At 38.3% G+C, this 12451-nt stretch overlaps 1 protein-coding gene across 1 annotated transcript in view; it reads right to left on the bottom strand.

Moving 5' to 3' along the window:
- The window catches only part of ZYG11B (zyg-11 family member B, cell cycle regulator), a 92858-nt gene that overhangs the window by 18063 nt on the left and 62344 nt on the right, over positions 1-12451 (bottom strand). The window contains exon 13 of the mRNA XM_049617174.1: positions 6237-6334. Coding sequence (XP_049473131.1) covers positions 6237-6334 — 98 coding nt within the window. The remainder of the gene's footprint in view (positions 1-6236; positions 6335-12451) is intronic.

Consider the following 12451-nt stretch of genomic DNA (forward strand, 5'->3'; position numbering starts at 1 on the left):
TTAGAACTAGTTGCCCTTTTGCAGATTTCATGGGATTTTTCTAGAGATAATCAGGTCATCTGTTACCTCATTCTTTCCACTCTGGATGTCTTTTGTTTCTTTCCTGATCACACTGGACAAATCCTCCATTACAATGTTCAATATGGTGAGACTGGACACCCTCTTGTTCCTGATCTTGGTAGGGCAACATTCACATTTAATTTTTCACTATTAATTTTGATGTTAGCTATAGGATTTCCTTAGACATCCTTTATCAGGACTGTGTAGTGGATTTTGTCAATTCTTTTTCTGCATCTATTTTCTGCTTTTCGTTTTTTTTTTTTTTTTTTTAATGTTTATTTTTGAGAGCGAGAGAGTGCGCGAGCAGGAAAGGGGCAGAGAGAGAGAGAGAGAGAGAGAGACAGAATCTGAAGCAGGCTCCGTGCTGTCAGCACAAAGCCTAACGTGGGGCTCAAGCCCATGAACTGTGAGATCATGACCTGATCTGAAGTCAGACGTTCAACTGACTGAGCCACTCAGGTGCCCCAGATTGCTTTTCTTTCCTCTTCTGGTAATAGAAAGGAACACACTGATTTTCAAATGTAAACCAACCTTGCATTCTTGGAATAACCTTCCTGGTCCTTTTTATACACTGTTGGGTTCCATTTGTTAGAAAATTAAGAATTTCCTCATCTACATTCATGAGAGATATTGTTCAGTAATTTTCTTTTCTTACAAGGTCTTTGTCTGGTACTGATTTCAGGGTAATTCTGGTTTTCTTCCCACCCCACATACCCACCGCCCCCCCAAGCTTTATTTCTCTCTAAGCTTCAGTTTAGATAGTTTCTACTGCTATGCATTTAATTTTGCTGATCTTTTCTTCTGTTATCTACTATTAAGTTCATTCAGATATATATTTTTTCATTTTTAGAACCTTTTTTAATGTTTATTTTTTTCTTTAATTTTAATTTAATTTTTTAAAAAATAATTTACATCCAAATTAGTTAGCATATAGTGCAACAATGATTTCAGGAGTAGATTCCTTAGTGTCCCTTACCCATTTAGCCCATCCCCCTTCCCACAACCCCTCCCGTTACCCTCAGTTTGTTCCCCATATTTATGAGTCTCTTCTGTTTTGTCCCACTCCCTGTTTTTACACTATTTTTGTTTCCCTTAATGTTTATTTACTTTTAAGAGAGAGAGAAACAGCGCGAGCAGGGGAGAGGCAGAGAGAGAGAAACACAGAATCTGAAGCAGCTCCAGGCTCTGAGCTATCTGCCAGAGCCCAATGCTGGGCTCAAACCCACAAGCTGTGAGATCATGACTTGAGTTGAAGTCAGATGCTTAACTGACTGAGCCACCCAGGCACCCCATCCAGATATTTTTCATGTCAAATATTTAAAGTTTTAGCTATAGTATTTCTATTTTATTTACTTTTTATATTTTTTCTTCTATTAATATTCATGTTTTCTTTAAAATCTTGGATCATATCTATAAAAATTTTTTTGAAGTTACTTTTCTGGTATTTGCATTATCAGCATCACTTCTGGGTCTATTTCAAGTGTCTGATTTTTCTTCTGGGTATGGGTCACATTTTCCTGCTTCTTCCCTCATCTAGCAATTTTTATCAGATACTAAACATGTTGTTGAGTTAGGCTAGATTTTGTTCTTTTTTTTTTTTTTTTAATTTAAAAAAAAATTTTTTTTTTAACGTTTTATTTATTTCTGAGACAGAGAGAGACAGAGCATGAACAGGGGAGGGTCAGAGAGAAAGGGAGACACAGAATCTGAAGCAGGCTCCAGGCTCTGAGCTGTCAGCACAGAGCCCGACGCGGGGCTTGAACTCGCGGACTGCGAGACCATGACCTGAGCCGAAGTCGGATGCTCAACCGACTGAGCCACCCAGGCGCCCTGATTTTGTTCTTTTTTTAAAAGAGTGCTTAGTTTTTCTCCGGCAGAAAGTTAATTTATTTTCAGAGCAACTTAACCATTTCAAACTTGTTTTTAAGCTGTGTTAGTGTCACCCTAGAGAAGCCTTTATTTTAGGGCTAGTTTAATCTCTTCTAGCATCTGTACCGAATGCCCTGGGTGTTAAGTTCTTTCCAGTGTTAGGAAGTTTAGTATTTCCAAACCCTGTGTGAGCTCCAAGTGTTGTTCAGTTAGCCACTCCTTGGTATTTGTTCTTTCTCAGACTTCAAGGAGTCTCATCCTAGACATTCACAGCTCACTAACCAGACAAAAATTCAAGAAACCTTAAAGATTTCTGGAGTCTCTTCTAGATGTAGCTTTCACCTCTGCATTACTCTGCCTTATAAATTCCATACATTTTGTCCGATACCTCAATCTCACCAAACTTATCTCCTCAGGTCAATGAAATTGCTGTGCTGTACTTGGTTCTCTTTCAGGGATGGGAATCTTTGCTGCCTTTTGCCTACTGTCTAGAAAGACTTGTTCCAAATCTTTCCCATCCTGTGTTTTCTAGTATTAATGGTTAGAGGGCTAGTCTGGTACAAGTTACTCTGTCATGGCCCCCAGAGTATAAATTTCTGCTTATATAATTTTCTATCATGTCTTCTTTACTAATAACATACAAATATACCACTGTCTGGGTATTTCAACATTACTTCACATTTATCTATTGCTGGACCTCTAGGTTATTTAGACTTAATTGCTATTATAAATAACGGTCTGATGAATATCTCTCAAACAAGTGCTTGGATATAATTTTAAAATTAAAAGGTAGACTACTTAAATGTTGATCAATAGGGAAGTGGCTATATGAATTACTGCTAAGTTCATTTATTAAGTATAGAGGAATGTATTAAGGGTTATGTCCCCCAAAAAGACAGGTTAAAGTCCTAATCTCCAGTACTTCAGATTGTGACTTTATTTGGAAATCGAGTTGTTGCTAATATAATTAGTTAAGATGAAGTCATTAGAGTGGACCTTAATCCATTATGACTGGTGTTCTTTTATGAAAAGGGGAGATTTGGACACAGAAACATATACACAGAAAACAATGTGAAGACATGTGGACAAGATGGTCATCGGACAGGAGTGATGCGTGTAAAGCCAAGGAATGCTAAGGATTGGTAGCACACACCAGAAGCTAGAAGAAGCAAGGAAGAACTCTTCCCTAGAGCTGTCCCAGAAAGTATGGCCCTAAAGACACCTTGATTTTAGACTTCAAGCCTCCAGAACGGAAAGACAAACATTCCTGTTGTTTTAAGTCACCCACATGTGGTACTTTGTTATGGTAGTACTAGGAAACTAATATACCATACAATAAAGATTATGTGATTACTAAAAATCATGTTGTCAAAAACTTTCTAAAATACGGGAAAATACTCATTATAATGTGTGATATATAGGTACTATTATTATTCCCATTTAACAAATGTGAAACTGCAGCCCCAGGCTTACTGATTTCTTCAAGATGTCATACATAAGTGCTGGAACATGATTTGAATCCAGGTAGATTCCTGTGTGCTTTTGCTACTATGCTATACTATCTCTTAATTATTAAAAGCTGTAAGCAGCATTAGAACTTTTAATGCAAACTGAGAAGTCAATTCCATTTAAATATAAACAAAATAAGCCAGGGAAGCAGGAATATAGAAACCTAAACTACTTGAGTTGGAGATAAATATTCTAACATTCCCCAATTACAGTGTATTTTGTTTATTTTCATTTTTTTAAAAAATAATCTCTACATTCAACAGGGGGCTCGAACTCACAACCCCAAGATCAAGAGTCACATGGTCTACTGACCGAGCCAGACAGGCACCCCTACAGTGCATTTTGGAATAAATTTTTCAGGGTGATCATCCACAGAATAAACTTAAAAGAACATCAACACTTATAAGTAATAACAAAAATAAATACTTATGTGATAGGCTGTTAAGAAACTAGGGAGTTCTCAGAACCTGTAAGGACAATAAAAGGAGGAAATTTTTGGATCAGAGGCAGTTTAATATAGCTATTGAGGCAGTCTCAATTTTTTTAAGCTTATTTATTTTGAGAGAGAGAGGGGGAGACAGTGTGAGCGGGGCAAAGAGAGAGGGAGAGAGAGAAAATCCCAAGCAGGCTCCTCATCATCAGCACAGAGCCTGATGTGGGGCTCAAACTCACAAATCATGAAATCATGATCTGACTGAAAACCAGGAGTTAGAAGCTTAACCGACTGAACCACCCAGGCACCCCAGAGGAAGTGTCTATGAATGAACTGGGGAATATAGTAGGAAGGGTCAGAAAAGCTCCCAGGTAGGGGCACCTGGGTGGCTCAGTCGGTTAAGCGGCCGACTTCGGCTCAGGTCATGATCTCGCGGTCAGTGAGTTCAAGCCCCGCATCAGGCTCTGTGCTGACAGCTCAGAGCCCGGAGCCTGTTTCAGATTCTGTGTCTCCCTCTCTCTGACCCTCCCCCGTTCATGCTCTGTCTCTCTCTGTCTCAAAAATAAATGTTAAAAAAAAAATTTTTTTAACAAAAAATAAAAAAAAAAAAAGAAAAGCTCCCAGGTAGAAGTTTAGCTGGGTACAAGGCAATTTTCTCTATCACATCCTATTCCCTAAACCCCTGTCCTCTGTGTATCTCACATAAAAGAGCTTTCACTGAATTGCCTTTTTGTGTTATGCACTGAGTTTTCATCAAAGAATAAGAAGGTATCTTGTAAGATGTTACTGCTATTTACTACATCACTATTGTTAAAAACAACTGTCACACTAGCTGTATGAGTCCATTTATAATATCATCCCTATTGAGGTTCTGTAAAAAAAATTTTAATTTGTAGTTAATTGCCCAGAAAAGCTTTACTTCCCTGTAAGGATATGGAATAGTATTTCCTCCTTATATGTAAAGAGAACTATATAGCTGATTATTTGCAGCCCAGCCACAAAAAGAACATGAATCACCATGTATGGTCTATATATTTATATTCTACTATTTTCCCTATAACCTTTAATTTCTTTTCCAATTATTTTTCCTTGGTCCTGATCTCTAATTTTAAATACTAAAAAAAAATGTTTTTAATGTGTATTTATTTTTGAGAGAGAGAGAGACAGAGCGTGAGTGGGGGAGGAACAGAAAGAGAGGGAGACACAGATCTGAAGCAGGCTCCAGGCTCTGAGCTCTCAGCACAGAGCCCGACGTGGGGCTCAAATCCACAAACCCCAAGATCATGACCTGAGCCAAAGTCAGACACAATCGACTGAGTCACCCAGGCACCCCTAATTTCAAATATTTTAATTTATACTCTATTAAAATGTTTCTACTATTAAAGTGTTTTTTCTGCAGTGTTTCAAATCATTTAATGGAATGAATTTTATTAATAAATAACCAACAAAGAGTTGTATCATAACCCTCAAAAAAGAATAATATGGAATCTGATCCAAATTCTTGCTTCTCCAGAGACCATGAATGCAGACAGCAATGTCTTAAACAATGAAGTTTTATGTGGATGAGGGCTGGGTACTGAAATGTACCATAATCACTGGATCACCTTAAAACTTTTGATTAGCAAATGGACTCACTATAGGCTCCTTTTTTTTTTTTTTTTTTAAGGCCCAGCACGGGGCTTGAACTCACAACCTGAGATCATGACTTGAGCTGAGGTCAAGTGTCAGACATTTAGCCAACTGAGCCGCCCAGGCACCCCATGTAGGAACCTAATTTTTATACTCCATGACGTCAGAACAGTGTCTCATTCATCACTATCATTCAGTATCTAGTATTACTGAGATAATTCTGAAAGAATAAATTTAGTTTATAACCTAAGATTCTCTCTTAAGTAATCTCTGCACCCAGTGTGGGTGGGGCTTGAACTCATGATCCTGAGATCAAAAGTTGCATGCTCTACCAACTGAGCCAGCCAGGCACCCCTAAAGGTTCTTATATTGTGTCTTTTAAAATCTGTGTCCTTAAAAAAAAAAAAAATCACTTCAATATACCATTTAAAGGGGCGCCTGGGTGGCTCAGTCGGCTAGGCGTCCGACTTCGGCTCAGGTCACGATCTCGCGATTTGTGAGTTCGAGCCCCACGTTGGACTCTGTGCTGACAGCTCGGAGCCTGCAGCCTGCTTCAGATTCTGTGTCTCCCTCTCTCTCTGCCCCTCCCCTACTTGTGCTCTGTCTCTGTCTCTCAAAAAGAAATAAATGTAAAAAAAAAAATTTTTTTTTAAATATACCATTTAGAAATGGCTTTCTTGTGTTAAGGAGAATATCACTTGAAAAAGAAAAACATAGTTCTCTTTTTGGTACATACGATTCTTGCTGCAGACATGTTGCATGGCCCAAACTGCCCATAGCTGGACTCCTGGTGTTGTGAAACAGCCAAGTAAAGGGAAAAATGGATTAAAGGACCTAAAGTTTCAAAAGAAAAAAAATAAAGTTACATCCTATACTTAGTGTCATTTCTAAAGCAATCATTCCTGAGCTTTTCATACTAGAAATTTCATCCAACTATTTTTAAACTAATATAAATGAATTATAGAGCATTTTTTCCTTGTCTTGAGACACTTGAGAAAGGATCATATTCATATAAAGTTTTGGTACAAAAGTTGGAAGGTGATCAGAACAAGGTACTGGCAGAAATATTTTTTTGGAAATACTCTTTTGGTATTGAAGATAAACATTTAAGAATAACAGACCTTGTTTTGGAAACTGAGAAAAGGAGGAGTTAATTGGCAACTATCTGGTAGAACACCACGAAAGTGAATACCAGCCTTTCAATTTCTACCAGTCCTCTGCCTTCTGCTCCAAAATAGATAGAACATAAGTTGGGGAAATAAAAAATGTTGGCACTATCAGCATTTGTGAAGTAGAGAACAAAAATAAGATGCAATAATGTTATTTATATGGCAATATGGAGTCCTTCAGGAAATTAGTAACTTAGCTCTGAAGTCACCTGTCATAAACAGTGAGGCATCCAATATGCACTTTAAGAAATTATCACAAACTGTTTCCCCAAACTAACCTGGTGCTACTTCTAGTTCTTTCAGTGTGTCATCTTGTCCTGGACCTCTTTGCATTAAGACATTATCTCTTCTTCCTAAAATCTTCTGCCCCTACTTAGTTATCTCTCAAAATTCAGCTCATAATTTACTTCCTCTGGAGGCTTTTTACCATTTTCCATTGCATTTAAGTACTGTCATCTTTAATTTCATAGCATCCTATGTATATAACTAGCTTAATAGTGAATTATGTCTGATTCACATTTGGTGTCCCTCACTAGGCTGTAAGGTTCTTCTCTGTAGGCAACATGTCTTTTTTTTTCCCCCCCAGATTAGTTTATTGGATTCATCTTTTTTTTTTAAATATATGAAATTTATTGTCAAATTGGTTTCCATACAACACCCAGTGCTCATCCCAAAAGGTGCCCTCTTCAATACCCATCTCCCACCCCCCATCAGCCCTCAGTTTGTTCTCAGTTTTTAAGAGTCTTTTATGCTTTGGCTCTCTCCCACTCTAACCCCTCTCTCTCTCTCTCTCTTTTTCTCCTTCCCCTCCCCCATGGGTTCCTGTTAAGTTTCTCAGGATCCACATAAGAGTGAAAACATATGGTATCTGTCTTTCTCTGTATGGCTTATTTCACTCAGCATAACACTCTCCAGTTCCATCCACGTTGCTACAAAAGGGCCATATTTCATTCTTTCTCATTGCCACGTAGTACTCCATTGTGTATATAAACCACAATTTCTTTATCCATTCATCACTTGATGGACATTTAGGTTCTTTCCATAATTTGGCTATTGTTGAGAGTGCTGCTATAAACATTGGGGTACAAGTGCCCCTATGCATCAGTACTCCTGTATCCCTTGGGTAAATTCCTAGCAGTGCTACTGCTAGGTCATAGGGTAGGTCTGTTTTTAATTTTTTGAGGAACCTCCACACTGTTTTCCAGAGCAACTGCACCAGTTTGCATTCTCACCAACAGTGCAAGAGGGTTCCTGTTTCTCCACATCCTCTCCAGCATCTATAGTCTCCTGATTTGTTCATTTTGGCCACTCTGACTGGCGTGAGATGATATCTGAGTGTGGTTTTGATTATTTCCCTGATGAGGTGCGACGTTGAGCATCTTTTCATGTGCCTGTTGGCCATCGGATGTCTTCTTTAGAGAAATGTCTATTCATGTTTTCTGCCCATTTCTTCACTGGATTATTTGTTTTTCGGGTGTGGAGTTTGGTGAGCTCTATACATTTCAGATACTAGCCCTTTGTCCGATATGTCATTTGCAAATATCTTTTCCCATTCCGTTGGTTGCCTTTTAGTTTTGTTGATTGTTTCCTTTGCTGTGCAGAAGCTTTTTATCTTCACGAGGTCCCAATAGTTCATTTTTGCTTTTAATTCCCTTGCCTTTGGGGATGTGTCAAGTAAGAAATTGCTACAGCTGAGGTCAGAGAGGTCTTTTCCTGTTTTCTCCTCTAGGGTTTTGATGGTTTCCTGCTTCACATTCAGGTCCTTTATCCATTTTGAGTTTGTTTTTGTGAATGGTGTGAGAAAGTGGTCTAGTTTCAACCTTCTGCATGTTGCTGTCCAGTTCTCCCAGCACCATTTGTTAAAGAGACTGTCTTTTTTCCATTGGATATTCTTCTCTGCTTTGTCAAAGATTAGTTGGCCATACGTTTGTGGGTCTAGTTCTGGGGTTTCTATTCTATTCCATTGGTCTATGTGTCTGTTTTTGTGCCAATACCATGCTGTCTTGATGATGACAGCTTTGTAGTAGAGGCTAAAGTCTGGGATTGTGATGCCTCCTGCTTTGGTCTTCTTCTTCAAAATTACTTTGGCTATTCGGGGCCTTTTGTGGTTCCATAGGAGTTTTAGGATTGCTTGTTCTAGCTTCGAGAAGAATGCTGGTGCAATTTTGATTGGGATTGCATTGAATGTGTAGATAGCTTTGGGTAGTATTGACATTTTGACAATATTTATTCTTCCAACCCATGAGCACGGAATGTTTTTCCATTTCTTTATATCCTTCAATTTCCTTCATAAGCTTTCTATAGTTTTCAGCATACAGATTTTTTACATCTTTGGTCAGGTTTATTCCTAGGTATTTTATGCTTTTTGGTGCAATTGTGAATGGGATCAGTTTCTTTATTTGTCTTTCTGTTGTTTCATTATTAGTGTATAAGAATGCAACTGATTTCTGTACATTGATTTTGTATCCTGCAACTGCTGAATTCATGTATCAGTTCTAGCAGACTTTTGGTGGAGTCTATCGGATTTTCCATGTATAACAGCATGTCATCTGCAAAAAGTGAAAGCTTAACTTCATCTCTGCCAATTTTGATGCCTTTGATTTCCTTTTGTTGGCTGATTGCTGATGCTAGCACTTCCAACACTATGTTAAACAACAGCGGTGAGAGTGGACATCCCTGCCGTGTTCCTGATCTCAGGGAAAAAGCTCTCAGTTTTTCCCCATTGAGGATGATGTTAGCTGTGGGCTTTTCATAAATGGCTTTTATGGTGTTTAAGTATGTTCTTTCTATCCCGACTTTCTCGAGGGTTTTTATTAAGAAAGGAGGCTGAATTTTGTCAAATGCTTTTTCTGCATCGATTGACAGGATCATATGGTTCTTATCTTTTCTTTTATTAATGTGATGTATCACATTGATTGATTTGCGAATGCTGAACCAGCCCTGCATCCCAGGAATGAATCCCACTTGATCATGGTGAATAATTCTTTTTATATGCTGTTGAATTCGATTTGCTAGTATCTTATTGAGAATTTTTGCATCCATACTCATCAGGGATATTGGCCTGTAGTTCTCTTTTTTTACTGGGTCTCTGTCTGGTTTAGGAATCAAAGTAATACTGGCTTCATAGAATGAGTCTGGAAGTTTTCCTTCCCTTTCTATTTCTTGGAATAGCTTGAGAAGGATAGGTATTATCTCTGCCTTGAACGTCTGGTAGAACTCCCCTGAGAGGCCATCTGGTCCTGGACTCTTATTTGTTGGGAAGTTTTTGATAACTGATTCAATTTATTCACTGGTTATGGGTCTGTTCAAGCTTTCTATTTCCTCCTGATTGAGTTTTGGAAGTGTGTGGGTGTTTAGGAATTTGTCCATTTCTTCCAGGTTGTCCAGTTTGTTGGCATATAGTTTTTCATAGTATTCGCCGATAATTGCTTGTATTTCTTTCTTTTTTTTTTTTTTTAAATTTTTTTTTTTTAACATTTATTTATTTTTGAGACAGAGAGAGACAGAGCATGAACGGGGGAGGGGCAGAGAGAGAGGGAGACACAGAATCGGAAGCAGGCTCCAGGCTCCGAGCCATCAGCCCAGAGCCTGACGCAGGGCTCGAACTCACGGACCGCGAGATCGTGACCTGGCTGAAGTCGGACGCTTAACCGACTGCGCCACCCAGGCGCCCCTAATTGCTTGTATTTCTGAGGGATTGGTTGTAATAATTCCATTTTCATGCATGATTTTATCTATTTGGGTCATCTCCCTTTTCTTTTTGAGAAGCCTGTCTAGAGGTTTATCAATTTTGTTTATTTTTTCAAACAAACAACTCTTGGCTTCGTTGATCTGCTCTACAGTTTTTTTAGATTCTATATTGTTTATTTCTGCTCTGATCTTTATTATTTCTCTTCTTCTGCTGGGTTTAGGCTGTCTTTGCTGTTCTGCTTCTATTTCCTTTAGGTGTGTTGTTAGATTTTGTATTTGGGATTTTTCTTGTTTCTTGAGATAGGCCTGGATTGCAATGTATTTTCCTCTCAGGACTGCCTTTGCTGCATCCCACAGTGTTTGGATTGTTGTATTTTCATTTTTGTTTGTTTCCATATATTTTTAAATTTCTTCTCTAATTGCCTGGTTGACCCATTCATTCTTTGGTAGGGTATTCTTTAACCTCCATGCTTTTGGAGGTTTTCCAGACTTTTTCTTGTGGTTGATTTCAAGCTTCATAGCATTGTGATCTGAAAGTGTGCATGGTATGATCTCAGTTCTTTTATACTTATAAAGGGCTATTTTGTGACCCAGGATGTGATGTATCTTGGAGAATGTTCCATGTGCACTCGAGAAGAAAGTATATTCTGTTGCTTTGGGATGCAGAGTTCTAAATATATCTGTCAAGTCCATCTGATCCAATGTATCATTCAGGGCCCTTGTTTCTTTATTGACCATGTGTCTAGATGATCTATCCATTGCTGTAAGTGGGGTGTTAAAGTCCCCTGCAATTACCACATTCTTATCAATAAGGTTACTTATGTTTGTGAGTATTTGTTTTATATATTTGGGGGCTCCCATATTCGGCACATAGACATTTATAATTGTTAGCTCTTCCTGATGGATAGACCCTGTGATTATTATATAATGCCCTTCTTCATGTCTTGTTACAGCCTTTAATTTAAAGTCTAGTTTGTCTGATATAAGTATGGCTACTCCAGCTCTCTTTTGACTTCCAGTAGCATGATAAATAATTCGTCATCCCCTCACTTTCAATCTGAAGGTGTCCTCAGGTCTAAAATGAGTTTCTTGTAGACAGCAAATAGATGGGTCTTATTTTTTTATCCATTCTGATACCCTATGTCTTTTGGTTGGTGCATTTAGTCCATTTACATTCAGTGTTATTATAGAAAGATATGAGTTTAGAGTCATTGTGATGTCTGTAGGTTTCATGCTTGTAGCGTTGTCTCTGGTACTTTGTCTCACAGGATCCCCCTTAGGATCTCTTGTAGGGCTGGTTTAGTGGTGATGAATTCCTTCAGCTTTTGTTTGTTTGGGAAGACCTTTATCTCTCCTTCTATTCTAAATGACAGATTTGCTGGATAAAGGATTCTCGGCTGCATATTTTTTCTGTTCATCACATTGAAGATTTCCTGCCATTCCTTTCTGGCCTGCCAAGTTTCAGTAGAGAGATCCGTCAGGAGTCTTATTGGTCTCCCTTTATATGTTAGAGTACGTTTATCCCTAGCTGCTTTCAGAATTTTCTCTTTATCCTTATTATTTTGCCAGTTTCACCATGATATGTCGTGCAGAAGATCGATTCAAGTTATGTCTGAAGGGAGTTCTCTGTGCCTCTTGGATTTCAATGCCTTTTTCCTTCCCCAGATCAGGGAAGTTCTCAGCTATGATTTCTTCAAGTACACCTTCAGCACCTTTCCCTCTCTCTTCCTCCTCTGGAATACCAATTATGGGTAGATTATTTCTCTTTAGTGCATCACTTAGTTCTCTAATTTTCCCCTCACACTCCTGGATTTTTTTATCTTTTTCTCAGCTTCCTCTTTTTCCATAATTTTATCTTCTAGTTCACCTATTCTCTCCTCTGCCTCTTCAATGTAGGCAACACGTCTTACTCATCTTTGAATTTCAAGAGCATAGAACAGGTCCTTGGCACTTTCTTCAATAAATGTGAAATGAAAGAAGAAATGATGAATGACAGGTAACAGAAAAAAGTGAAAATATTTCAATCCTTTTAAAACCAGTAAGAAGATAGATGCCTGAGGGAAAATACATTATACACCTGGTAGCAATAATC

This window comes from Panthera uncia (genome assembly GCF_023721935.1).
Source record: "Panthera uncia isolate 11264 chromosome C1 unlocalized genomic scaffold, Puncia_PCG_1.0 HiC_scaffold_4, whole genome shotgun sequence".
Classification (NCBI taxonomy): Eukaryota; Metazoa; Chordata; class Mammalia; order Carnivora; family Felidae; genus Panthera; species Panthera uncia.